At 52.1% G+C, this 26,815-nt stretch overlaps 7 protein-coding genes across 7 annotated transcripts; 3 read left to right on the top strand and 4 right to left on the bottom strand.

The window, feature by feature from the left end:
* Nucleotides 1–252: 252 nt before the first annotated feature.
* On the top strand, nt 253–10,032 carry BU25DRAFT_399960 (uncharacterized protein; the record flags this gene model as incomplete). The annotated part of the gene is made up of 5 exons (XM_033704951.1): nt 253–406; nt 503–614; nt 662–6,612; nt 6,659–7,802; nt 7,862–10,032. The coding sequence occupies 5 exons, from the start codon at nt 253–255 to the stop codon at nt 9,999–10,001; spliced, it is 9,501 nt and encodes a 3,166-aa protein (XP_033558023.1). The 3' UTR covers nt 10,002–10,032.
* An 850-nt stretch (nt 10,033–10,882) lies between these two features.
* On the bottom strand, nt 10,883–11,759 carry BU25DRAFT_167728 (uncharacterized protein). Its single transcript, XM_033700795.1, has one exon. It carries the CDS (start codon nt 11,562–11,564, stop codon nt 10,998–11,000), a length of 567 nt encoding a protein of 188 aa, XP_033558024.1. The 5' UTR covers nt 11,565–11,759; the 3' UTR covers nt 10,883–10,997.
* A 359-nt stretch (nt 11,760–12,118) lies between these two features.
* BU25DRAFT_167736 (carbohydrate esterase family 5 protein) lies at nt 12,119–13,225 on the bottom strand. Its single transcript, XM_033700796.1, has 2 exons — nt 12,617–13,225; nt 12,119–12,568 (listed from the first exon to the last, which is right to left on the bottom strand). The coding sequence occupies exons 1-2, from the start codon at nt 13,101–13,103 to the stop codon at nt 12,150–12,152; spliced, it is 906 nt and encodes a 301-aa protein (XP_033558025.1). The 5' UTR covers nt 13,104–13,225; the 3' UTR covers nt 12,119–12,149.
* A 1,141-nt stretch (nt 13,226–14,366) lies between these two features.
* Nucleotides 14,367–16,232, top strand: BU25DRAFT_167752 (uncharacterized protein). The gene has a single exon (XM_033700797.1). It carries the CDS (start codon nt 14,582–14,584, stop codon nt 16,217–16,219), a length of 1,638 nt encoding a protein of 545 aa, XP_033558026.1. The 5' UTR covers nt 14,367–14,581; the 3' UTR covers nt 16,220–16,232.
* A 3,463-nt stretch (nt 16,233–19,695) lies between these two features.
* Nucleotides 19,696–20,629, bottom strand: BU25DRAFT_349306 (S-adenosyl-L-methionine-dependent methyltransferase; the record flags this gene model as incomplete). Its single annotated transcript, XM_033703246.1, has 2 exons — nt 19,696–19,865; nt 19,918–20,629. 2 exons carry the CDS (start codon nt 20,627–20,629, stop codon nt 19,696–19,698), a joined length of 882 nt encoding a protein of 293 aa, XP_033558027.1.
* A 134-nt stretch (nt 20,630–20,763) lies between these two features.
* BU25DRAFT_167812 (uncharacterized protein) lies at nt 20,764–23,546 on the bottom strand. The gene is made up of 8 exons (XM_033700800.1): nt 23,226–23,546; nt 23,123–23,168; nt 22,593–22,831; nt 22,030–22,537; nt 21,940–21,978; nt 21,816–21,884; nt 21,562–21,767; nt 20,764–21,510 (listed from the first exon to the last, which is right to left on the bottom strand). Exons 1-8 carry the CDS (start codon nt 23,279–23,281, stop codon nt 20,862–20,864), a joined length of 1,812 nt encoding a protein of 603 aa, XP_033558028.1. The 5' UTR covers nt 23,282–23,546; the 3' UTR covers nt 20,764–20,861.
* Nucleotides 23,547–24,206: 660 nt separating this feature from the next.
* Nucleotides 24,207–25,871, top strand: BU25DRAFT_433899 (TPR domain-containing protein; the record flags this gene model as incomplete). The annotated part of the gene is made up of 1 exon (XM_033708823.1): nt 24,207–25,871. One exon carries the CDS (start codon nt 24,207–24,209, stop codon nt 25,869–25,871), a length of 1,665 nt encoding a protein of 554 aa, XP_033558029.1.
* Nucleotides 25,872–26,815: the final 944 nt, after the last annotated feature.

The following is a 26,815-nucleotide window of genomic DNA, read 5'->3' on the forward strand; positions in this document are numbered from 1 at the left end:
CAATGGGCTTGACAGCCTCCGGGATGCCGCAAGATTGCTTTCACGGTGAAAGGCAGCTGTACGTTGTCGTCGCCGTACTTGGCGGTCACGGGGGCAACATGCTGCCGCGCGCGCACTTTCATCTTGTTTGCCAGCTTCACGGAGCCCCACCTTGTCTGAGCGCCCACCAGCCTCCAAACTACGCTTTTGGAACCATCTTGTACAGAACATCCCCTCATATTTTGGAGCTCTTGGACGGTGCCTCACGTAGCCATGGCGGCTTCCGATCGCCCGCGCCCCAGTCACTTGCCCTTTAACGAGCAACTCTACAACCACATTGCGTTACCGCGAGATGTCCCGGGCCGCGAAGACAGGAACCTCTCCAGCCTCGAAGCCGCACTGCTCGCGCGCCTGATTGACGCGACTTGTCTTCTAAGCTCTCACGTCGCACTCTCAGACCAACAGCAGGTTAGCGCATTGAGTGACTCGCTCACCGCTTGTCAGTCGCTGCACGTCGACAGAGTGATCACGAAGCCAGCTCTGCTTCGCGAGCTCCGTAGTCTGCAGCGGGAGCGGGTGCTCATCTTACATGTTTCTGCCCAGAACTCTGGTCTACTCATCTACAACGACTACAGGTGTGCGCCAGGCTAGATTTCTATCGAATTTGCACTAACATATCTAGCGACTCGAATGACCACCGGGTGGTTCTTGAAGCATTCGAAGTCACACCAACCTGTGAACAAGTTCTCGCTACGAAGAATGCGCTATTACGAGACTTTCCCGGTTGCGCAGTCTCCATTCCACACACCACGCTCCTCGAGGCATCTTTTCTAAACAGCTTTTCATCGTTCTTGCAGCAAGCCTCCGTCGAGTATGTGACCAAGTTCTCTTCAGTCACCTACAAAGCAGGGGCCCCTCTACCAGAGATCCGCAACACCAGTGATCCTGCACTCGTGACGGGTTTGTTGATGACAATTCTGGAGGCCAATGGTTCCACCACGAGTGTGCCGCTTCTGCGAAAGCGTGTGCGAGATACTGTCATGTTCGACCAGGCTCACAAGCCTTGGAGGCGATCGCCCTTCTACCTCACCGTACGTGTCGCTATGCAGCGCTATTTCTACAGGCAGTTTGGAACCGACGTTGGAAGATTGTACTATAAAACGCTCATGTGCCTGATGCTACGACAATTTTTGGAGGACGTCCTGAAGAGAATACCTTTCGAGTCAGTCTCTTTCCTGCGTCAGAAATTGGGTCGCCGGCTCGCCAAGCTTGCGAGCGATCGTGCTGCAATCACAGGACGTGTCAATCCCTTGATTACAAACGCGCTCAACTCGCTCGAGCTCAATTTTGAGAGCACACTCCGTACCACTGGCGGCTGGTTAAAAGCAACATGGCGCAACTACAAGAGCACCCATGGGCGCTACGTGCCTTTGCTCAGCCCCCGCGTCCCGGCTGGGGCACTCAACCTACCCCTTCCAAACAGCTATCCTGTTCTCAGTCGTATCCTCGCGAGCCAAGCTGTTCATACTGATGTTGTGCAGCGTACTCCAGATGAGTTGTTGAAACAATACGAAGAGTCCGCTGCCTCTGTCAAGCCGTACATGTACGCAGCACGTTCACATATTCAAATCTCGCAGCACCACTCAGCGGTGATCGAGCTTGCGAAAGGCTCCAGTACCTCCGGACACACTCGCATTATGGAACTGAGTGAGACCATCCGAGATTACATCCACCAGGTCCAGATATCACCTGAAGGGTACCCCGATCAGAAGAGTCGCATGCTCCTACATCTCATGGAGCTATGGGTGTTGATGGATGAGGAAGCCGTGACCTGCTACCCTCTTCTCCACGACTATCACCCTGGCTTCGACCCTGATCTACTCGATCCTCTTCAGCTGCCTTCGTTGGACGAGCTGCTGCGTGTCCAATCTGTTCAGTCTCATATCGACAAGCGATACCGTGCGCGTCACGGCATGCAGTCTAAAACCATATTTGACGACCCTGCTGACGACTGCTTTGCTGTAAGATACTTCAATGACTACGATGAAGAAGGACGGTTGCTTCGCCTCGAGATCGAAAGCAACGCCGACAAGCAGTGTGCAGACAAGAAAGCTGAATGGGAAGAGAAGAGTGAACTCTACGCGGAGATAATCAGGAAGCGAGATGAGACAACGTGTTTCTACGACGATGTACCGCACAGGTATATGCCCAGTGTCAATGAGTCCAGGCATCGCCGGCCATGTGAGTGGCACGATCTTCGGGACGCCGCAAAGAGTATTGAGATCCGAACTTTCGAGCACCCTCTTCCGAGCTACGAACCTGCTGCCAAGGCGGCCATATTTGAGTTGAGGTGTCCCGAATCCTTCGCTACATACAGAAACGCGACTTGGTCCATTCTATCGATCATTTGCTGTCCATCGCCGGCCATGAAACCCAACAGGGCCTTTCTTCTTCGAGAGTACTCACAACTTCGGTCATATGCCAACGACTCAAACTGCGAGATTACTCTTGCCTCCGAAAAGAAGGCTTTTTTGGAGACTCACTACGCAAGCTGGGGGTTTCCGGTCGGTTTCTGCGACGTGATCCGCACTTGCGGGCTCAAGCCGAGGTACTACGATACTTCCAGTCAATCATGGACTGGGTCACATGACAAGGCGTCTCTATGGCATCACTTCCCTGTGATGCTACCAATCGACTCACCGTACTGGATCCTCCAGCCGTCGTACGCCGACTGGCCCTCATCGAACGAAATCCAAGCGAGTCAAGTCGACTGCCCTGCAGATATTAGCGCGCACGAGTTCATGGCGTGGCAGGGGCTCTTGGTCGGCACGCACTCAAGATGGCTGGATCTCATTCGCGAGTTGGGCTCCACTAATCTCAACTTCTCAGCTGAGGCTACTTGGGTCCTTGTCGTACGCCTAATCCTTCAAGTTGGTCCAGCTTCGACAACCTCGGATCCTCGGCGAGATGTCCATACAGCGCTGCATGACGATACCTTGTGCTCAAGGCTGCTACACCAAGTCCAGCAGCGTCTCGACGCCATCCATCACAATTGGCGCGAACCAGTACAGATGGATATACTCATTTCCATCTTGCTGAAAGTCGTCTCACTCTCTAAATCCCCCGACATACAAGAGATAAGTGTAGCATTGCTGCTGCAAGCGCGTAACGCGACCGATCTTTGGCGATCTGAACTGCAGGTAGTCGTTACAAGCGATGCCAGTATGCGGCCGTTTGCAGTCTGGGCTTCCCTGCTATGCAAGCGAACTTTGCACACCGATCCGGAACACTTGCTGGATACTGTGGCGCTCCAGCAATACATCAGTGCTTCCATATCTTTGAACTATAATCTCGTCGAGGAGTTCAAGTACTTGCTATACAAGATAAGGAACGCAATCATTCACGATGTCTTGTATTCGTACGAGAATCGTAGCCTTCTGAGACGTTCCATCCTCTCGAACCCAGAAGCCTTGATCAACGCCGTGGACCGCTTATGCCAGGTTCCTGAGGGCTATGAAGCTACTATCTCGGACTCATCTACTGGCACATGGTGGGTACTGCTCGAGTTGAAGTCTACAAACAGCAGTTACAGCCACTCATACTTCGTGCACTACAACTACGTTTATGGTACTCTGCTCATCGATGGACAAGAAATGAGCACCCTTCCGTTGACATACCGACGAGATCCGCTCTATCGACAAATCTTGGGAGATAGAAACCCCATTGTGTTTCCTTCGCTGCTCCCAGGTATGTCATGGGCAGTCTCTGAGCCAATGAAGAGAGACCAGCGTATACATCTTGGGTTTCGGCAGCGTACTCTGATTGTTCGTGCAGTGCAATACGACCAACTTTATGAGTACATACCAGCTGAAGTTTTCGGCACGACATCACGCGATCTTCCAGCTCCTCTTATAACGGGTTGTTACCACTGGCTGAACGTACGGAAGGGCGAGCTCGAGATTCGTCGGCAAGACATATGGATATCAAAACCCAACAACTGGTGGATTTACGGTATTCCATACGGACAATGCCAGGCTGTCAGACGGTTTGGACACCTTTCCGCAACCACGTTGTTGAATTCTTCCAACGAGACCGTGCAACGGATTGGTACTATTTTCAGGTCGTTCGTGGACCTCAATCAGATCATTGTGTTCACCTCGCGAGAAGGCAAGATCACCGTCGAGCTCAAGCCTTTGGAGCTCAGCTTTTATATCAACGAAAGAGGCTTGTTGCATTCTACTCGGCTTGGCGCAAATGTCACTCAGGACCAAGATGCTGGCACATGGTACGGCCTGAGGAGCAAGCTCGTTGTCCAGTCAGCAGCCAATCGTCGCCAGAAGAGCATCCTAGTGCCATACAACGAAGATTTTCAAGTTACACGGGACAATGTCCATGTGTCTGTTGAGATCCGTACAGGTGGAGATAAGTACCTGAAATACGACATCAACGAAGTATTGGGACGCATCGACTGCCCTCCCGAGCCAAGCCTCCTTTACATTAAGGCACTCCTGCATGCACTCACTTCACATGTGATGCCTGATTCGCTAACTTCGCGGACTGGAGTGGAAGAGGCAATCCGCCTTCTTCAGACAGGACTCTACCAGCCATGGTGTCCACTGGGACCGAGCCACGTAACGCTTCTGCAGCGTTTAGCGGAGCTCTCTCCAATGCGCGGGTACTATCCCGTGGACTCGCAATTCATGGAGACGTTGGCATGGCGGGCTGATTTGACGCGCCATATCCAGGACGATCGGTTCAGGCCGTACGTTGAAAAGGTTCTTGAACGAAATTCTTCTCTACTCAAGTTCATCCCGGGCGCCACGAAACTAGAAGAGACTGCGAAGGCGTTGGTCAAGCCTAATGCTCATTTGGCGACACGAGCAACGTCACGCACATACGTCCAACATACCAGGGAGGATGATCTGATTTACCTTGGAAGAGATAAGCGTGCGACGAGCATGGTTCGAGCGAACGCCTTCCACATAACCAGACAGCTTCTTATGCAGCAGCTCTGGCCAGCCGACTCGCCTAGTGTCCTCAGTCTGTTGCACGACGCATCTTTGGTTGGCGGCTACGACAAGTGCTTTCAGAAGGTTCTGCTCACGGACTTGCTTGCTGTTGATATTAAGGCAGAATGGGGTGCACTTACGCAGCGGGCGATGAAGTGCGAACCACACGATCGTTACAATCTCATGTTCCTGCTGGGACCGATGGCGTTCTCTGAAGATGCCAACGTAGATCTGCTCCACAAGCTCATCTCCTTTGTCATGTCTCCAGACGTCAAATCACTCCAGCCGCCTCAGCATGCTGCGTACTTCCACTTTCGCGCTGACGGAGCGCCACCCTCTTCCTACCTTGTGTCCTTGATGGAGAAGGCGAGAATGCCTTTTGTCTCAGTGGGCTTTAAGAAGCGATCCCAAGTCGTTGTCGCGGAGAACAACCATGGGCAGTACGTCGAAAAGAGCTGCGAAGCTTTGGCCTGTTCGATACAGACTCAGTGGCCACAACCCGAGATCGATGTTACCAAATTAGCAGATGTCGACCCTGCACACCTTGATGTTGAGAGAGCGCTGGAGGACCTGGCACCGGAGTGGCAACGTTTGACTCGAAATCACGAGCTTGCAATGTATCTTGAGCAGGTGCAAGTATTGTTGGACCGATCAAGCGCGGCTCAGATGAACACACCGAATTCCGCACCAAGCTTTAGCGGGCCGCACACGGACATCTCAACCACCTCCAGGCCTCAACAGTTGTACTCGTCAAGGAACAGGTATGGGGATGATCTCTCATTACCCAAACTACTGCAGCAGCCAATTCGTCGCGTCAATTACCAGCGTGGAGGGATTTCGGCTACTGTTGGCACGCTCATGCTGAGACCTGTAAACACGCTACCACGTTCAAGCACCCTCAACGGCACACCCAACCAGCACACCAAGAAACCTCCCCCAGAAGCTCGAAAACCTTTGACGACCTCCAGCAGTAGTCGGATTCCTGAGATCTTGAAGCTCAGAAATATTGTAAGCGACTTTCGAAACCAGACTTCGTTCGTGTACTCTCGCTATGCCGATGAGATGGATGCTAGTATCGACGCCCTCCAGCTGCATGTGAAGAACCAACAGAAACCTACTCAGCTGATCAATCGCTGGATCGGAAACGATGACCTTCGACCAGCCAAATACAACGTCAAGATGATTGTGGAAGAAGTGAGTCAAGGTTTGGCTACGCAGGATCCGCAAGCGAAGTGGCTCCAACTAGTCGATCTATGGCCGAAAATGACGGCCACTGATCTCCTTACAGAATTACGATCCATCTCCGGCAACACCTTCGGATCTGGTACGAAAGAAGCCCTTGTATCATTGGGCGTAGCTGTCACAAAGCTGCAACAAATGTTGCGTATACAGGATGCCCAGAAGAAACAAAAGGAGCAGCAGCGACGCGAAGAGTGTGCCAACCGCGGACACACTAACTGGGACCCCTTTGACTACACTGACTGGCTTCTCCTGGAGATTGATGGCGATATCATGCTTCGCGAAGAGCAAGTAAAAGTGGCCCTGGCAACGATAGCACCGGCGTCAGGCGAGAACTCAGTCCTGCAGCTGTTGATGGGCAAAGGCAAGACATCATGCATTCTCCGTAAGCAGACCATTCTCGTTTGGAAGTCTCCGCTAACCAAGTAAAGCAATGGTCGCCGCCGTACTAGCAAACAAGCAGGATTTGGCGCGCATCGTAGTCCCACGTCCGTTGCTCTTGCAGTCTGCGCAAGTGTTGCACGCAAAGCTTGGAAGTCTGGTCAACCGCGAAATCATGCATATTCCCTTCTCACGCAAGACACCTACCAATCTGCCTCTGATGCGATTGTATCGGCAATTGCATTCACGAATGAGTGACCGTGGCGGCGTCATGATCTCACTTCCTGAACATCTTCTCTCCTTCAAACTGAGCGGGCTACAGCAGCTAGCTGATGGTCACGTGGAAGTCTCCACGGTCATGTTTCAAACTCAAGACTGGCTTGATACTCGCGCCCGGGACGTTCTGGACGAATGTGATGTCTCTTTGGCGATCCGGATGCAATTGATATACCCTTCGGGCTCGCAAATGTCTGTGGACGGTCACCCCATCCGTTGGCAGATTATCCAACTCCTTCTCCACCGTACGCAGAACTTCATCACTGCTGTCCAATCGCGCTTTCGCAACAGTTTGGAAGTCGTCAATCGGATCGAGGGCGGATTTCCCCTCATCTACTTCCTACGCAAGGATGCTGAAGACTACTTAATCGAGCTGCTCGTACGCGACATCTGCAAAGGCAACTGTCCCTTTTTACCCTGTGCAGAGTTTCCAGCAACGGTCCAGGAGGACCTCTTGAGCTACATCTCGAGTACTTCTATACGCAGTGAGTTGGTCCGAAGGATCACTGCATTCTTCAAAGACAAGTCACAGCTCTTGAAAGCCACGAACCTTCTGCGTGGCTTGTTCGTCCATCGCATCCTGATATCGGGCCTTAAGAAGCACTGGAATGTACAATATGGGCTGGACGCCACGCGAGCTCCAATTGCAGTACCATACCTCGCGAAAGGCGTACCATCGGTAGCCGCTGAATGGGGGCATCCGGATGTTGCCATCATCTTGACATGCCTTTCGTTTTACTACCAAGGTCTCAATCTTAATCAGTTCAAACAAGTCTTTGAACAGCTTGGGAAGATGGACGATCCGAGCGTGGAGTACGCAAGATGGGTCTTCCCTCGCGCGCCACTTGGCCTTGAGGACTACAGTGCCGTCAACGCAGAGGATGGATGGCAGTTGAACAAGCTCTTCCAACTCATCCGGTGAGTCCGCTTGTAACTGAACCCTCGAGTCGCCCAGAACCATTGCTAAACCTTCATAGTCTGAATGCCTCTCTGGTGAACTTCTATCTCAACAACTTCGTTTTCCCGCAGTACGCGAAGACCTTCAGCGTCAAGCTTCAGGCGTCTGGGTGGAACTTATTTCCCTCCCAGGCAGACCCAGGCTGCCACGTGACTGGATTTTCGGGCACGAACGACACGCGACATCAGCTCCCCATGCTGATCAAGCAGGCTGATCTACCTGAGCTTGCGCATACTAATGCAGAGGTCCCTTACTATCTCATGGCTGAACGCAACCGTGGATACATCCGCATGAATCACACAACCGGACAACGTTGGACAGAACTAGACCTGATCAGAAATCTGGCTAAGCCTGTAGGGTCTCCCAAGACGAGAATCCTCATCGATGCCGGTGCTCAGGTCCTAGAACATGCCAACCGAGACTTTGCTAAAGCCTGGCTTGATGAGGACACTGATGCGGCTGCGGCAGTGTACTTCAGTGACGATCATCGAGCCTGGGTGCTGTATCGCACTGGCAATCGCACGCCGCTGCTAGCATCGCCTTTTGCTGACAGCCTGGATCGATGTGTGGTCTACATGGACGAGAGCCATTGCCGAGGCACAGATCTCAAACTCCCCGTGTACGGCAACGCTGCGTTGACTCTAGGACAACACCTCACCAAAGATGCGCTGGTGCAAGCAGCTATGCGTTTGCGCTTACTCGGTCAATCGCAATCTGTAACATTCTATTCGCCTCCAGAAGTCCACCAAAGCATTTTGGATCGGCTGAACAAAAACACTTCCTTCCGCCCGGACTCGGCGGCAGTATTGGCCTGGGTTTTCGGGCAGACATGCGACATACTGGAGCAGCAAGAGCCCTCATATATTGCACAGGCATTGCAGTATATGCAACAGAAGCAAGCTAGGCTGAGCTACCCATTCTTCCTGAACAATGAGCACGCTAGATCAGAGTTCTTGTCTGCGATACTTCAGAAGGAAGCTCTACTTATCAAGGACATGTATCAGCCTGGTGGCAATCGCCGCACTGGATTCAATAAGCCTTCTGCGTGGGATGCCTCTTTGCAAATGGATGTGAAGCTGCTCCAAGATCGCCAGAAGCAGTTTCAGGACAATGGCTCCGCTGTACATGCCTCGGTACTAGAAGAGGTCGAGATTGAACAGGAGCGCGAGCTCGAGCTCGAGGTAGAACATGAGGTCGAGAATGTGCGCGAAGTGCAACAGCCACCAAGGTTCCGTGCACTCCAAGTCTCCAAGCTGCATGCGGATGTTGAGCATTTTGTTGTATTCGGCAGGCTCGTCGCCGGTAGCAGCGCCTACCACCCGATGTTCTCTGCTCTAAGTCAAACTGCTTTGGGTCTCAAGCGAAGCGTCTCACCCTCCATGCCATCCAACCTGTGGGTATCAGCACAGTTCAGCCGAACAGTTGATGTCTACCGACCCAACGATGTATACGTGCGACCAAGTCAGTGGGTTGTATGGAGCTCTATTAGTGAGAAGGCTCTTCTCATCAGTCCGGAGGAAGCCAATTTTCTCATCCCCATTCTACGATCCAAAACCGAACCGGGAGGCGTGCACCTCATTGTGTACGCTGCACCGGTCACACGGCGCATGCTTCACTTCAACAGCCTCGATTACCACGCTACGCCACCGCTTCCTGCTGGGTTCAAGCCTTCCACTTGGCTTCAGGTCGAGTTGGGCATCTTCTCCGGGCGCCTACATCTTGACTGGCGTGAGTATGCTGAACTGCTTGGCTACCTAGGCTTGAAACAGGACCTTTCTGTCGATCCAGATGCGCATCCGTTTGCCGCAAAGCCTCTCACCTTCCTTCACGAGTGGATCAACATCCGCCGCAAGGGTCAGGCCTTCGAGCACACTCCCATGGGCTTTATCACGACCGGCAAGCCGCTCACTGAGAACCATGCATTCTTCCAGACCTCAGCTCACGAGGCTCATGCGGATATCCGGCCTCGTATCGCGCGCGTCGGATCAGGCGAAGATGAGCAGGAGGAGGACAAGGATGAGGACAGTGATCATGACGATGATGAGGAGTTTGTGCCTGTGGTTGAGCATGTTGATGATTCCGATACGGAAGATGAGGGCTCAGAAGAGGACGAGGAGTTTGAGGATGCGCAAGAGAATGTACACGAGGCCTCGGAGTAGATTGTAGTTACCAGAGCCTTGCGAGGCCGCGGAGGAGCAAAGAAATCCAAGCTTTTTACCCCAAATCATGATGTCCACTGCGTACTGACTACTGCAGTCGGTGCCTGCGGATGTCGTTGAGGATGATCCTTCATCCCAAACAACTTCGACTGCGCATTATTGCCCGGACCACTCAACGCATGTTTGATCTAAGCAGCGGGCTCTGCGAAGGTCTTGTGTTCGAGAAGGGGCAGAAAACCCTTGCAATCAATATTGAAGCAGACTTCCAGGTATCTCAAGCCCAGCAGACATCCTTCGCAACCCCAATGCTGTCGAATGAGGCGCCAAAGGCTCTTGCGTCAGCCTGCTCTTCCTGGGGAGTTGATTCAGGGGACCTACGGCAGTTTCCGCATTGCGGAGCGCCCTTTCGAACTCTGGCCACTCGTGGATGTGCTCCAGACTGCCGTTGCGTTGGAGTTCCCGGCAGAATGGCTGTGGGGTGAGGCTCCATACTAACGCAATTTTGAACTCGTGGTCTTCACTACCGTCGTCAAACTTCGAGAAGCTGCGTGGGAGCAGCGACTCTTGTTTGTTCAACTTCATCAGGAAGGTGTTGACTGAGGTTGGTGCATATAGTCGTGCATATTGTCTTTTAGACTCCACCCTTTACACGCAGAACGCCAAAGATTAATGCTGCCACACACTTGTTGCGCCTCAAATATGCACCGGAGTGGACTAGTTTCTAACTACAAGAAACTGACCATCAAGTTCAGCAATGAGTGCAGCATTGCAAGAGGTTCTGGCAGCAACCAGGAGGGAAGTTTCCAATACCCTGGGGAGATATTTGACCATGATAAGATTTATGAGTCTACCTCATCTAGGCCAAAGCAGCAAATGGTTTAGGGTGCTATATGGTGTACACCAGGTGGTCAGGTGGGGAGGAGTGACCTGGTTGTCACGGGCAGCCTTCATACTAATGCTCGCAGGCGAGATCCACGTTGATTTGAGGGTGCTTTGCTACGAAATCAAGAAAGAATGCATGTCGACTTTGTCGTTAGACAACGTTGCTGCTGTGCCAGCCATATCCAATGTAACAGTGTCACCAATGGATTGATGCGGAATCAGAAAGTATTGTGTGTATGCGGCCATGCCAACGTACCGTATACAAGACAAACGACTTTGAAAGTAAAGGGGAAGATATTCATTTCGAAATTGTCCGTTCACATGAGCGAGCTTGAAGAAGCTGTCAGTCTGACCGGTGTCGCCCTTTCTTCTGAGTGTGAGACGATCATATTCAAGGCTGCTCGCTTCAGAGTTGCAAGCGATGCGGTATATGACATTGCGCACCTCTGTTATAAATGTCAGTAGGTGAAACTCGCAAGGATGCTGATGTCGCGACTGGCTGGAAGGCGAAGGAAAGTGTACATATGTTCGGTCATGAAAACGTAGCCGTGATGACTCGAAGCAATGTACCGGTAGTGGTAGGTAGTTGCGATTCCTATAAGTAGTCGCGCAGCGTCGCAGTTTGGTATTCGTACGCGTCATGTCGTTTGCTGAAGATGCTTGCGATGTCACATGTCCCATATAATCTGCGACGGTCGCGAGGCGGACTGCTGTCACATGCACTCGTTAACAGCGAATCCGATGGATGAAACTTTCGATACATGAGTGCCGATCCTGCCGGTTGCCAAAGGTGTATATGCTGCAATAGGAGTCGTAGAAGGGTATCTCCGTACGTAGAACCGCAACACCATGGTCAGCATAAACTGCTGATGCACATCATTTTCGCCCATATTCACCAATGTTGTACAACCTTCGCCAATACCCAAAAAGGGTACACATTCCTCCAAAACGCTGTGCGCCACACTTCGGCAACCGGCATTCACGCCAAGCTCTTTCCAAGCCCCCGCGGTGTGGCAGTTCTTGGAGCCCCGTGGTGAAGCGCGTCCCGTATCCCTGGCGCAGCCATGCGCCTTTAAACATTCTCAGAGGTGTTGACGGGTCGATACGAGGACAAACGGGACGAGGATATTTTCCACATCATGATGCGTCGAATCAGAAAGCTGAGATGTATAAGTTTGTAGTTCGTTGTACACGTATCACGTAGACGTCGGGTCTCTTCAGTGATCATGGCTGATCTGCTGGCTTCTCCTAGAAGATGGAAAGCACTCACAATAGCCCAACCAGCGCGGCAAAACCAATGATGAAGTTGCCAACGGGGTGCTTGATGCCAGCCTTCAGCATGCCGCCTGCACTTGTCTGATCTCCATCGTTCTGGTTCTCGTCGTTACTTGTGCTCTTGTTGGCGGCCTTCTTTGCGAGGTCCGCGACCCAAGCCGAGGCCTCGTCGCTGTACTTGTCGAAGTAGTCCAAGTGGAAGGACATCTCAGTATTCTCGGTATGAGGCGCGCAGATAGGGTCGCGCGGTTGGCAGTACTCGCGCAGGATGCCGGCGTCGGCGTATGGCTTTAGGCCTGCGTTCTGCTCGGCGGTTCGAGGCGCGCCGCCGTCGCTAACCTCGCCGCCGCCGACAGTCCAGGTCTGGTTCGCTGAGCGGCGCGTGGGGCCGTACATGAGGGCTGCTGCGACTGTAAGGTGTCAGTGGTGGGATTGTCTGTAGAACGGAATAGACGCACTCTTCGACCCCGGTGTAGATGAGATATCCATAGCCGGGTTGCTCTCCTGCATGCAGCCCCAGAGCTCACCTCCTCCACCGCCCAAGACATCGAGGCCAACACTGCCGCCCTGACTGAAGCCCATCAGAATGAGGTGGCTATCTGGGCAGCGCGTTGTGTAGTTGAGCATCTGCGCCGCACCATTGAGTGCGCCCTCGTGTGCACTCTTGCACCACCTGTCCCCGCCGTTCATCGCCGAGTACTCGATGTCCTCATATCCGCAGGCATGGGGTGTGCTCTCGGTGTTGAACTTGTCGCAGACCTTGGCCACTGTCGAAATAACATGGCCAGGGTACGGCGAGGTAGAGCCGCGGAGGAGGAAGTGGTGGTATTGCTGGCAATCGTTTGTCTTGAGCGTCTCGTACTGTGGGCAGTCCTCGAGTTTGGTGCAGACGGCGAGCGCTGTGGAGGCATACAGCCCGACAAGGGCGAAGGTCCGGGTGATCATTGTGTTTGCTTGTGGAGAAGGCGAGATTGACGAAGGAAGGAGCGACCTGGTAGGAGGAAGCCCGCGGAAGACTCGAAGGAAAGACACCTGCAAATGCAAGACAAATGATGGAATGCTCGCTGAAAAGTCAAGATGCTATGCAATGCAGCAAGCAGGTCTAAGCGCGGAAGTGTAGAGCGAAAGGGATGCGCGTGTCAGAGTGGTACCCGCCTACTCCAGGGTTGGTGTGGGGACAATCACCGCCATCAAGGCCAGGGTGGTAGCATCTCGAAACGAAGTTTCACGTCGCAGGAATTGCGGACGCGTTCCCTCCCGCCAAGAGTGTCTGCCGCATGCTTGTTACATCCTGAGTGGTCGCTCTTTGGTGATGATTGACGTAGTATCGATATCGCCAAGCCACGCACTCGGCTAAACGGCGCCTAGCGTCGAAGGGTGCGGGAAGCAGCCACCCGCCGTGTCACCTTGAATCTTCACTGCCACACCTCGTATCGTTTCGCCGATGCTGTCCAAGCGTCAATTCGAGCTACTCGTCTTTGCGAAGACCGCCAGTGTCTCCAGGGGAGCTCTGGTGGTGGTGGTGCAGACGTTGTCACGACCAGTGGGAGGAGCACGATGCTTATCTCCTGCCTTGAGGTTCCGCGCGTCATGGCAACTCCTTACCATCTTCAATGTCTGACAGACTGACTCGATATATTGCCAACTTACCGCCTGACGGGTTGGCGATCCGTCAACTTTGCCATGTCAAATCTCTGATCTGACACTAACAGATGCACAGCGCTCCCTATGGGATCACGATGCGCACAACAGGCCCCACATCAACGATTGACAAACAACCCACTGCAACATCTCCAACGCCATGTACCTTGCGCGACAATTCGAGCTGCGAGCACTTTCAGAGCGACAATGTGAAAGTTTAGGCTTCAAGTGCTACCGTTTCGTCGGCAGCACCTTCCCGCCACTGCGAGCTTCTAAAGAGCAACGTCTTGTTGGGCAAGGCTTTTTTTGTGTCGAACAACCAACATGGACTCGAATCGAAAGATTAGGTTGACCTCGAAGTCCATCAATCCCGGGCATACAGATCTTTGCACCGCTTCTCGACATTGCCATGTCAACTCTTCACCCTCAGATGGTCCACGTGCCTGAAATGGAAAAAAAAATTTACCATCGCCTCATTCATCCGGGACTGAGCTAAAGGACCCTTTGCACGTTGCGCCTAGCGCCTCGTGACCGGTCTACCGGGTACGCCCTCAAGGACGCCCACCTACGCTACAGCGACTGAGTTTCAACCAGCGTAACACTACGTAATTCTGCACTTGCCTCTAAACTCCACCTCCACAGTGATGTGCGGCTCCGCAGTAATTTTTTCAAATCGCTCGTGTGCTCTTTCAACCATTGATCTCTCTCGTCTCAGTCAACACCAACCAAACACTACTGTCATAGCAACCAAAGTATAGCAGTGAGCCATTGACACGTTCAACATGGACAGACATGGTGATATCGATACTACCCTCAGCGACAATCCCAAGCGGCAACCCCAAGACACTACCGAAAAGCTTGTAACACCAAGCGACAAGCCCAGCAGCAAACCTATCTCCGCAGACCAACCAATGCTTCCCTTTGCAGCAGACGCAACACACGATCCTGAGGACTCTCTACGCAACCATGGCTTCGCCAACGACGAGAAGCACGACTCACCATCCGACAGCGACGCACAACTCGGCGACGTCTCAGACGTCCAAAATGCACGCCCAGCAGCTGACACTTCGGCACGAAAACTCACAACAACACAAGCTGTCATCATTTTTGTCACAAACGAGGTAGGCATCGGTATGCTCTCCCTGCCATCAGCACTCAATGTCCTCGGCTTCTTTCCTGGCCTCCTCTGTATCGTCGTTCTTGGCGCGCTTTCCCTCTACACAGCCTACAATCTTATTCAGTACTGGCGAAAACATCCGTATATGCTCAACATCGTCGACTATGGCCGCGTCCTTGGTGGCCCCTGGGTCGAGGCAATCTTCGCTGTTGGCTTCCTCATCAACATGGCCTTAATCTCTGCTTCGGCGCTCGTTACTCTCACCATTGGCCTCAACACCGTCTCGGAGCACGCAACCTGCACGGTTGCGTACACCGTTGTCGCTGCCGTCGCAATGTGGGCGCTGTGCGTCCCACGCTCGATGCGCTTCGTATCTTGGGCATCCTGGCCATGCACAGCTAGCATCATCATCACCGTCCTTCTCGTCATGATCACGCTCGGCGTCCAGGGACCACGCGACATCAACACTCCTCTCAACCTGAAAGCCATCGGTAATCCAAACTTCACTCAAGCCGTCTCCGCATTCCTCAACATCGCCTTTGCGTTTGCCGGAAACCAGGCCTTTCCCACCGTCCTTGCAGAAATGGAGAACCCCTCCCGCGACTTCCCCCGCGCCGTCACGATCGAGAAATGCATCACGACTACAATCTACATCATCGTCGCGTCCACCGTATACGCTCTTTCCGGCGAACAGGTCGCTTCCCCTGCCATCGGCTCCCTGCAACCCACGATGGCTAAGGTTGCGTACGCAGTCTCCTTCATCGGACTCCTCGGCACAGGTCTCATCTTCGGCATGACGAGCGCCCGCTACCTGCACGTCGTCTTCCTCCGCCACATCAACACCCTACTCTCCCGCAAAGACTCGTCCAGGTACCGTCCCAGTATCGCATCAGACCCCAGCCGCGGCCGCCGCTCGTCTGTCTCCGTGCCACCAGTTTCGAAGAAGCTTGATTGGGGCATCTGGCTGTTCAGCGTCAGTCTCTTCTGGATAGTCGTCTGGATCCTCGCCAACGCTATCCCCGTCTTCAACAGCTTGCTCAATATCAGCTCATCCCTACTGTTATCCTGGTTTACCTGGGGTGTTACAGTGCTATTCTGGTTCCACCTCAACTGGCACGGCAAGTGGCGCAGCAGCGGAAAGAAGTTGGCTGTCGCAGGATTGAACGTGTTCATCCTTGCACTAGTGCTCTTCCTGATGGTTCCGGGCATGTACGCCAGTATCAAGACACTTTTGGAGATTTTTGCGGATCCAAACCAGACGGTTAATGGGCCATTTACTTGTGCGGATAATAGCATTATATAGGAGCGCATTGGGTCTAATGTAATTTCTTTCAGCTTCTTCAATGATTTGTGTCTGTTTGATGACTACAACGTTCCTCGCGTGGTCGTTGCAACTCCTAAACTAGGAGTTGGTGGCTCCGACCTTTATGTGACTGCTCCACTGTGGTAGCTTCTTTTGTGGCTGCTACCTTCCGTCACCCCATCGTTGTTCTCTTGGCGCACGTGGCTTGCGGCCAGCTCCCCCCTCATTTTAGGCACTCCAGTCCTCTACCACTCCGTTAACATTAGACAACCAGGGCGCCCAATCTTTGCTGGACAGTTAGTTCCTCACAACGACTGCATCACTCCATCATTCTACAGCCAGTGATGCTCCACATCGGGTGTCCGGATCGCCTGGATTGCCAACACAAGAGACATACAGCTCAGCGCCGAAGTGGATTGCAAAGACAGGCCTTCCTTTTTGGGGGGATGCGCAGTATTGGGGCGTTCGTTCGTGAGATTGGACCCTGGAGGTCAGAGTCAAAACGAGGCTCGTCTTTACTGGATCGCTTAGCTTTATGTGAACTGCTTTATAGAATATCGATCTTCTCTCGAGCAGACCTGGCAACAACAACCACATCACCAAAACTCCGCCTTTCAAAGTCAGCCCCTCAAGTGATAACTTTACAACTTGAACATACAAGATGCAATCGCAAATCGAGAAACACCACAAGGTTTTTAGGTTTTTAGACCTTCCAGCCGGTACGCATCGCGAAAATTTCTCGAGCAGAGACACTGCTAACCACAATAGAGCTCCACAACATCGTCTACAGTATGATTTACACCGAGGCCTCCATCAAGCTCAGTCGCACCGGTCATGCCCTCACACAGGATGGAATGACACATCAATATCACGGCTTCTGCGCCCTAGCACACGCCAACCAGTAATTACGTGCCGAGATCCTCCCTATCTACCACTCCAGCATCGCACCACATATCCGCTTCTCCGACATCCAAGCCGTTACTCATTCCTTCCTCCTTCCACAAAAAGCAAAGCTTGGTCCAAACTCAGTCACGCTTAGCCTCACCGATAACACTGCCGCAAGTATCAATGTATAACCGCTGCTCAAGCTCTTGAAAGTCATACCGAACTCAACAATCAAAGTCCTGGTCAAACCGGTGGAAAGGAAAACAGAGCATGTGTGGAACGCGTCGAAGCACGTGACTCGGGTGCAGGATCTTCTGAACGACCTCATCGCACCGCCATTGAGCATGTCTCACCACAGCCAGATGAAAGGGAGTTACTACTTCGACAGTCATATTAAGGAACTATGCGTCACGCCGAACTTCAAGCCGAGTGTGAAGGTCGTCGTGAAGCGTGCGACGACGGAGTGGTGAATGAGGTCCAGATATACAATGCCCGAGATGGAGGCGTGGAACACGAGGATGGAGTTTCCGATGAAGAGGAAGTGGGGAACTGAGAGATGGGGTCCCTGGGAGTACGAATGGGGTGTTGAGGACGTCGTCAGGGCGTGAGGCCAGCATTGTTGGTATGAGTGGTCGTTTCTGCCACTATCGGTGCTTGCAAAAATGTGCAGATCCCCTAACCTCGGTACAGTGACGCATACAGTAGGTAAGTACCGTGGTTCACGAGGGCGGATAGCCTTGTGAGTGGCCGTTCACCACGTTGTTGCCCTGCAGGACATGTACCAGACTGTCTCTCCTGTCAACCAAGATAGTAACAGCCACTTAGAAGCCTTCATTCTTACATAATGTAAGTCTGTCGCAGTAGTGAACCAAGTTCAGGGAGGTCTGTACATTTCAGCAACTATTATACTTGCGAAGTTTGTGAAAAGGGGAAATTAGGTCGTGTGTGAGGGCAGATCATCAAAGTAACAGGTAATGTGAGAGTGGATACAGGAGACTCATTGCTATCAGTATCACATTATAGGCCTTGGTGAAGATCTTTCACTGAATCAGTTTAAGAGTCTGGCGGCGTTGAATACAACGTCTACTAGAGTGTGGCGCGGACTCGTACCGTTGTCATCTCTTCAGCGATAGACTGCTGGTTATAACATGCTCAACGCTGTGTGTACCTCCACAATGTAAGACAATTTTTCATTCTTTATTCGGGGTCTTCAGAGGGTTTGTGCATTTCCAGAAAGATCATGAAGATTTATCTGCCTCTCTAGTTTTTATTATCCCCGTCGCGCCCCCGACGACACGACTGCCTCAACACCCACTTCACTATCCACCAAAATGGCACCATATGTATTTTCAGAGAAGTTGCCCTAAGTGGCATACGTCGCACTCTTCCCATTACCAGAGATCTTAGCTAACATCAGACAAGCCATACATGCGCGGGGATGAATCCGTCCCGCTCAGAACCAGCAGGGTATATCGGTGCTCGCCAAGGGTGGAAAACCCTCATCCTCACTCTCTCTGGAGGTAGGAAAACATATTCGAGCCGTGTTGATCTGAATCTGACATGATCTTAGAGATTCGCAACATGATATACAAGTACAGCGTCGATACCGCTCCGATTTCTCGTGTCTACAAGGAGGCCTATGTTTCGAAAACGCACCCCCCTCGAACGCTTATGTAAACCTGTCGAATGCTCCGCTGCGACACACATCTCTTATACGCGCATCAAGAGATGACACTCACGATTGAACAGGACAACAATAACCTCAACACATTTGTCAAGACACGACCAGTTCAAGACATGAGCCAGCATGTCGCAATCATCACGCTCTAGAGTGAGCGCCGGCAACTACTGGCACACGGTCGACCGACTACCACTACTACAGCTAGTCGCATGCTCCATAAAGGTCAAGGTACAGGTCGACAAGCCAGATAGTGGGCGCTGGGACAGAGTCCACGTCTACACACACCTCCTCACAATGATCGGCTCTGACATCCGGCTACGTGACGGGCCGGAGCGATCATCGACTTACTGGTGGTTATTCAGGAAGGTAACCAGCGTCCATCTTCATCTGACTGCATTACGAACGCCCTGCAAGGTTGAAGTTGTCGTTCATCACCACAACTTACCATGGGGTAATCACAGTTTGCAAATTAGCATATCATCATTGCTATGCCACTACTGAGATTGGGACTGGGAAGGCACTGGACGCGATATCAAGGTCGTGGATGGCGACGAGGAAGACCCTCGGATGGGTATTGCCTTGGTAGAAGTACCGAACCGAAGGACTGGAGAGGGCAAGTGTCGATACTTATGCCCAGCAAAAAGCTACGCGAGAAAGGATTAGGAGAGAGTAGATCTGTTCGGAATCCCCGGGCCTTGCAGTAGGAGGTCCCTCAAATACGACTTATTTACTGATAGCAACCGAACGCCGCACCATCGAGCAAGTTGTTACCAATAAACCATTGAACCAAACATTTCTCGTTACACAGAGCGCCCATCAGCAGACTCTTTCCTGCAACGCATACACTGTCGTAGCCAGATGAATTCAAAGTTGTGCTTGAAATTTGTCGCTCAATAAAGTGGACCTGCGCCTACTTCGTCAATGTTCCGAAGATATGCGGAACGACTGCATGCCACGGTTCTATGGGCGGCTGCTTGAGATCCACCTTCGACCACGGCCCAGCTTCGCGCAGCGTCTTCTCAGTATCCCTGCACAATTGGCAACCGCCAAGTGCATGTGGCCAGAACAAGTTGACGAATCCTGACAGTCATCATTAGCTTTTCCCCAATCCGATACTAGAGAAGCGACCTACTTTGGTACAGTTGCATCGGCCCATAGCCCTTGACGACCACATGCTCGTAGAGATACCATCTACCGCCTGGTTTCAGATAACTGTGTAGTTCTTTGATGTTCTTCTCTGGCTCGGGAATGCTGCACAGGCAGAGCAGCGAGACAATTGCATCCACACTCCCCTTCTTCACAACCGTCTCTCCGGCAATATCTTCTATGCCCACCGGCAAAATCTCATACACGCCATCAAGTCCTGCCGCGTTCGCGCGCTTTCGGAGTCCAGGGTGTGACTGCGCGTTGGGCTCGACGCCATAAACCTTTGTGATGCCTTTGCTTTTTCCACCTCTTTGCCTCACATTGTCACTTGCGTCATTGATGGGTACATCTGTTCGGGCGTACAAGTCGACCCAATATCCCAAGCCTGGGCCGATATCGAACACTACCCCGCTAATCGGCTCACCCACCACCTCATCAACAACCTGAGCGCCGGTGACTCTTCCTTCGAGTAAAGCAGTGATGCGCGGCCCATTGCCTTCGCGGATGCGTGGACCGGCCCAGGCCCAGAATTTGCTGAACCAGGCACTTTGGAAAGCATCCCAGGATAAGAGGGAGGAAAGACTGGAGGTGGCGTAGAGATGGGAGATAGTGGAGGGGATATAGGAGCAAGCGACTAGCATGAATTGCCAGGGCTCGAGGAGACCCAAAATGACTTGAAATAGGTTCGGTCTGTCCATTGTTGGAGGCGGTTTAGCATGGGAATTTTGATTCATGGTGGCTGATTTGGTGAGCAAGCCGGAGAGAATTGGAGAAGTGCGAAGATATCAAGATTGATGAAGTAAGCTAGTATCCACTAGTTCGTCTTATCCGCGGGCTGTAGTCGCCCCACTTCGGTGTTCGAGATTTTGAACGCCGATTTCGCGGCGAGGCTGTCTCTCCTTATGCAGGAGTATGATTCGAGCCACCAACTCAGACGTCAACGAACGCGACCTGGTAGACCATTTTAAGCTCCTCGTACATAGCCTTGATATGCGCGAACTCAGTTTGGTACTTCTCCAGCATGTGTAGAGTGTCCTTTACACCGTGCCTCAGCTCCTCAACTAAGCGCTCGGTATCCTGGAAATTTGGGTCGGAGTGCACGCTTGAATCCTCTCCAAATGTTCGATTAGTTACCAGCGTGAACTTGACCCTGTACAAAGTCATGACCATGACATAGCATGCTTGCATTGCGCTGCACGCCATAAGCGGCATTGTGATCGGTACTGAGGGCCCGATCGCTCGTCTTTCATCTTCGTTAACGTCGTGCAGTCCAGGCAGTTGTAATTGCCTGTCCACCAGAACTTCTGTCAAATATCGGAACATCCGTAGTACAACGAATGCAGACTTCAGGCAGATGTCAGCTGAACCTTGTGCGCTGAACGGACCAGTAGCTTCAGCGGCTGGCCACTCATCAGCCTTCGGACTGTCTGCTAGTGACTCCGGAGAAGGAAGCTCATGACAGTTCGTGCTAGGCATAGGGAAGTATTTCGCGTCATGCAGTGCAGTCATGTCGCAGTGCTTGTTCACGAACGCTGGTATATCAGCGAACGCTGAAAGTCGGTGCAGTTTTATCCGCGCACTGAACATCCTTAGCCGATTGGCTTTTTTCTGAGACGAGAGCAATACATACCTGTGTACGACGATACGAGCGACCGCCCACCAGTTGTGAGCTGCTAGTCCTTCAGCGTCGTTAGGCTCTCGACCAGTAAGTGGACGATCTAGATCTTGTATGTATGAAGACACGGTCAGATCGAGTATCTCCAGGTCTTTGGAGGTTGGAGGCCGTGCTTGAGAGGTGAGAAGTATGTCTTGTGCCCCTAATATGGGTCCCCAGGGCTACATTCGTCAGCGTAGAAATTCGACGCTCTAAGTGGGAAGACCTACTTCTGGAATGACGTTCAGAGTTGGTGAAGGTGTCTTGAACCTTGGATCACCGATTGCCATCAGCGGCGGCTGTACTAAATTGTTAGTGGCGGCCCATCTGCTAGTTTTTTTGGGTTGTCTTTACCAGATGATGGATAATTGATAGCTTCTTTGCGAAGAAGAGCTGGACTCTCTGTCAGATTGACAACGCCAAGGGGCAGTTAATATAGCTCACTATCATGGACCAAGTCCTCTGTTTGCATTCACAGTCCGTTGTGCTTTCAAGGCCAAGGTCGTGCAGTCCCAGATCCATGGCCATCGTGATGACGGAAGCCATCCGAGTGCGCGCTCTCATCATGCTCCCGCGATAGTTGTACTCGTACACGGCGACGAGAAAACTTGCAATTGTACTTTCAAAGCGGACAGGTACATCTTGGTGAAAACGGCTTCGAGTCAGTGGTCCGGACGCATCCATATCACGGTCGATACCTCTCAAAGCCAATTCAGAGCAGTGCTCAGCGTAGTCATGGCGTGCTGCCCGTGCCTGAACTGCTGCATGATCATGTTCAACTCTCCTCGGTACCAGAGCGACAAGTGCAGCAATAGCATGGAGCAGGGGCGACTCTGGGTAAAAGACGTCGCCCTCCTTTGCAGACTGAGCTTGCTGCTTATCTAGAAGAGTCGCAACTGGGGGAGGCAGGACCGGATAGCAAGGATGTATCAACAAATAATAGGCATCGAGGCTGTCAGGTGTTAGGATATCTGAGTCAAGAGAGGCAGACGGACATTCGAGCATACATTGCTTGGTTGCTTCTGTGAAGCCGGAGACCTATCGAGCCATTTTCGTTGGGTTGATGCAACGACCCTTGCGGGCCGGAGGATATCTTTGGTCTTTTGTTCGAACCACCGCCGGTCAAGCCTTCTACGCTTGTGGGCGACCCTGATGAATTGCTTGTCGATGGCGGTGTCACCGGTGCTCGGACCACTCGTCCTCTTCGACTAGGTAGATAGTCACAAGATCTACCGTTCACACTACACTTTTGTAGACGTCAGCATAGCAGATCTTGAGGCGCTACGCCCTTCTGCGTTGCAGGCAAAGCCGGATGCAGCAGGTGCCAATTCTTAAGATTGCGGGAAGCTGTCAAAGCAGATTCGCTGTGGCATTGTGAACTAACAAATACACAAAGGACTACAGAGTCTTTTGTCCGTGTTAGGCGACATCTCAGGATCTACTGAAGACCTTCAAAGCTAGAGTGGACAGTTGCTGCATCCAAAGATGTGTGCCAACGAGAGTGCGCCGCCCAATGCGTAAGGAGCAGGTTACTCACTCGGTTGCATGGGTTCTGACCGTTGCAGCGAGCCTTCGAAGCGCGGCTGGACTTTCATCAGTATCATCAGTATCATCAGAACTTAGCCAAAATCCAAGCGTACCATGCTAGGCAGGCAGCCTTCACTGGTGGGATCTCGAGTCTTCGGCGGGGCTGCATTTCGCCCGGTAGAGGGGTGTAGAGTGTAAGAAGGTTCGGAGAACGCTGACGCCGCTGAAAATGCCGCAAGAAAGATGGTCAAAGCGTGTAAGCCGAAAGGTCACCGGACGGCGTTCAGCAGCTCGAAAAGGAGGGGAAGAGCGAGTGCGGAGCTGGCGTCATTCGACTTCTCGCTGGCACGGGGCTAGTAACGCTAGCGCATCACTAGCCCATCGCTAGCGCAAAATAGGCTTGTGGACTGTGCGGGCAATCACACTCTCACGCACCCTCGCCCTCAAGTCGAAGCCTAGCATTATATCCTAACGGTCTTCAGGGACGTCAACATCTCAGTACCGTTAGCGTCCGCGTCTTGCGGCGTCCTGGTTGCCGAACACTCCGAAGACACCGTTGTTTTGCCACCTCGAATATCTTCAGGTTTTCACTCACACCTCAATACTTACCCCGTCCTGCAAGGTGCACAGATATCTTCTTGCATCCATATCTGCTAGGATATTCATGAGACGGAGTGAACATGGCTTCGTTCGACATGGCTCGGCCGCACCGCCTGTTGATCCTGAATTTCCCTGTTGATGAAAGGATCCTGTTTCCATGATTGCGAAACATGGGAATTCGGAGACTATCAATCATGGCTATTGAATGGAGGCGGAGACTTCTGACATAACAAAAGTATGGAGGTCACCGATGTACATTGGTCCTACGACGCACCTAACGGATGACATGGTACCGAGGGCCCGTGCCCTACGATGCAACGTTCATCTGATCTAGAGGGACATCATATAAAAGCCTGAAGGCCTCTACCAGCCTGGAATTGTATCTAGAAAACACCGCTCCAGTCACCGACCACCTCCAAACTATGAAATCCGCCACTCCTCCACCGCTCGCACCAAGCGAGTCGTTACCTACAACCCTCAAAGATTACTTGGTCATGCCTCCGTTCTCACGTCCGATAACGACATCCAATCCTGCGGCGCAACGATGGTTCAACCATGGGCTCTCTTGGTGTTACTCATTCAACCATCCCGAGTCATCGAGTTGCTTCGACAAGGCTATCGAAGCCGATGAGGACTGCGCAATGGCATGGTGGGGCAGAGCATACTCCAACGGACCAAACTACAACTACAGCTGGGGACTGTTTGAACGAAAAGACCTAGAGGAAACTATCAAACGCAGCCATTTCGCCATCATAAAAGCTCAGTCGTTGTCTGTCTCGCACCCTCCCGTGGAGAAGGCAATTATCGCTGCATTGTTGTATCGATTTCCAAGAGACAACAACCCAGACGAAGATTTTGGGTCCTGGAACGCGGGCTATGCGGATGCTATGAAGAAGGTCTACGACGAGTTTGGAGATGATCTTGATGTCGCATGCTTGTATGCAGATGCGTTGATGAACCTGGCTCCATGGAAACAGTGGGACGTCAAGACCGGTGCACCGAATCCTCTTGCTCGTACTCTTGAGTCAAAAGCCGTTCTTGAGCGGGCTTTGGCTCAAGAAGGCGGCTTCGATCACATCGGATTACTACACATGTACATTCACCACACGGAGATGTCTACGAGGCCGGAACGTGCGCTTCCGGCTGCAAACCGGTTGCGTCAACTGGCTGGTGGCGCCGGTCACCTGCACCACATGCCTTCACACATTGATGTGATTATTGGAGACTACAATGCCTCCATTGCAGCAAACATCGCAGCGTGTGAAGCCAACGAGAAGCTTGTCGAGTACACTGGTCGCACCCACGACTTCTATATCCGTTACCGAATGCACGATTATCACTCGCTCATCTACGCCGCAATGCACTCTGGTCGCTACCTGCCTGCCATCGAAGCCGTCGACAAGATGGAGGCAAATCTTCCTGAAGACCTTCTGCGTATACAATCACCAATGATGGCAGATTGGGTAGAGTCCTTCCTTTCTGTTCGTGTCCACGTGCTCATCCGCTTCGGACGGTTCGATGACATTTTGAATTTGCCACTTCCTGACGACCAAAAGTTGTACTGCGTCAAGACAGCATCTCTCCATTATGCTAAGGGCGTAGCCTGGGCAGCTAAAGGAGATGTCACGAAAGCATTGGTAGAAAAGGAAGCATTCCTGCAAGCCAAAGCCCAGGTACCGGCTTCCCGCATGGACTTCCCGAACAGATGCATAGACGTGTTGGAAGTTGCGGAAGCAATGTTGAATGGCGAAATCGATTATCGTCGCCAGAACTACGACGCTGCTTTTGCTCACCTCCGAAGGTCAATCGAACTCGATGATGGTCTTGTCTTCAGCGAGCCCTGGGGATGGATGCAGCCTGCTCGCCACGCATACGCAGCGCTGTCTTTGGAGCAGGGTCATATTGAAGAGGCGGCAAGAGCTTATGCGGAGGATCTAGGCTTCGCTGAGAACATTCCGAGGGGTCGTCAGCATCCGAACAATGTCTGGGCATTGCATGGGTACCATGAGTGTTTGGTCAGGCTGGGAAGGACGGCTGAGGCGAGAATAGTTCAACAGTCTCTGAAGCTGGCTCTTGCGCTCTCCGATGTTGATGTCAAGTCGTCGTGTTATTGCCGTCGTACTGATAGTGAGCCGTTGGGCAAAGCATCCTGTCACTGAAGCTGACAATGGCACTCCTTAGGCTAGAGCGCGGATGTACGCAAAGACACAAGACCTCCAAGAGATACTATAATTGATGTGAAAAGTGAGTTTAAGCTATCAGTCGCTTCCAAAAGGCGTTAATGGCAACATGTTGTGACGACCAGACAACCTGAATACCTCCACGCCCTGAAATGGGCCCATCGAAACCACAAGATACGCAATTTCGCTTTCGAGAGAAGATGAACTGTATGTTGGATGGATTCAATCTCAATCTGATTCTTTTGCCATGCACCATTGCACGCTTCCAAGGGACGACTCGTGAAGGTCTTGCCATATTCAAACTTGACAGTGAACTGATCCTGATATGGCATGTCCCACGTTTTCCACCAGTCCTCCGCAGTAAAAGCTACTTCCTTGGATACACGAAAAGTAAGCGTCGCTTGATCGCTACGCATAAAACGAACGGCAGCGATCTGGTCGACCGTATAATCTGACCAGGTCACCATCATTGACTTGCTCGCGTGCGCAAATAACGCGTTAGCCTGCGCTAGCAGTTTTCCTAACCAGTAGTCCGGAGCAACGTCTAAGCAGAGTTGAATGTTAGGACGTGTTGCAACATGAATCCAGCGAAGGGTGGGCAGTAGATCCCAATCTACATCTTCTTCATAATAAGATATTGTAACTACATGGCCTAAGTCACATGATATTCTATTGAGGAAGGCACTGCCCAAGGGCAAGTGCACTTACCTCTGAGCCGAGAGCTCCTGTACACCGACACCACCGAACAACAGATAGTAATTCAATCATTGACCACAGCCTCCAACCGACACTGCTCATGCAGTTACAGATATCCTGATTTCTGTAGTTGCCAAACCAGGTAGCGTGATCTTCCTCGTTACGCCGTGGATGGTAGGCTTGGATGAACTGATCAATATCATAGACTGAAACAAAGACTGTAGTCG

Source organism: Macroventuria anomochaeta, assembly GCF_010093625.1.
Source record: "Macroventuria anomochaeta strain CBS 525.71 unplaced genomic scaffold BU25scaffold_34, whole genome shotgun sequence".
Classification (NCBI taxonomy): Eukaryota; Fungi; Ascomycota; class Dothideomycetes; order Pleosporales; family Didymellaceae; genus Macroventuria; species Macroventuria anomochaeta.

Excerpts from the sequence above, each read along its gene's own strand:
- BU25DRAFT_167736 (XM_033700796.1), bottom strand. The coding sequence starts at position 13,103 with ATGATCACCCGGACCTTCGCCCTTGTCGGGCTGTATGCCTCCACAGCG. Across the intron at positions 12,569-12,616 it reads ATCTACACCGGGGTCGAAGA|TCGCAGCAGCCCTCATGTAC; the intron begins GTGCGTCTATTC and ends GACACCTTACAG.
- BU25DRAFT_167752 (XM_033700797.1), top strand. The coding sequence starts at position 14,582 with ATGGACAGACATGGTGATATCGATACTACCCTCAGCGACAATCCCAAG.
- BU25DRAFT_167812 (XM_033700800.1), bottom strand. The coding sequence starts at position 23,281 with ATGCAGCCCCGCCGAAGACTCGAGATCCCACCAGTGAAGGCTGCCTGC. Across the intron at positions 21,979-22,029 it reads AGAGGACTTGGTCCATGATA|CTCTTCTTCGCAAAGAAGCT; the intron begins GTGAGCTATATT and ends CAGAGAGTCCAG. Across the intron at positions 21,511-21,561 it reads GCTCGTATCGTCGTACACAG|TGCGCGGATAAAACTGCACC; the intron begins GTATGTATTGCT and ends AAGGATGTTCAG.
- BU25DRAFT_167728 (XM_033700795.1), bottom strand. The coding sequence starts at position 11,564 with ATGGGACATGTGACATCGCAAGCATCTTCAGCAAACGACATGACGCGT.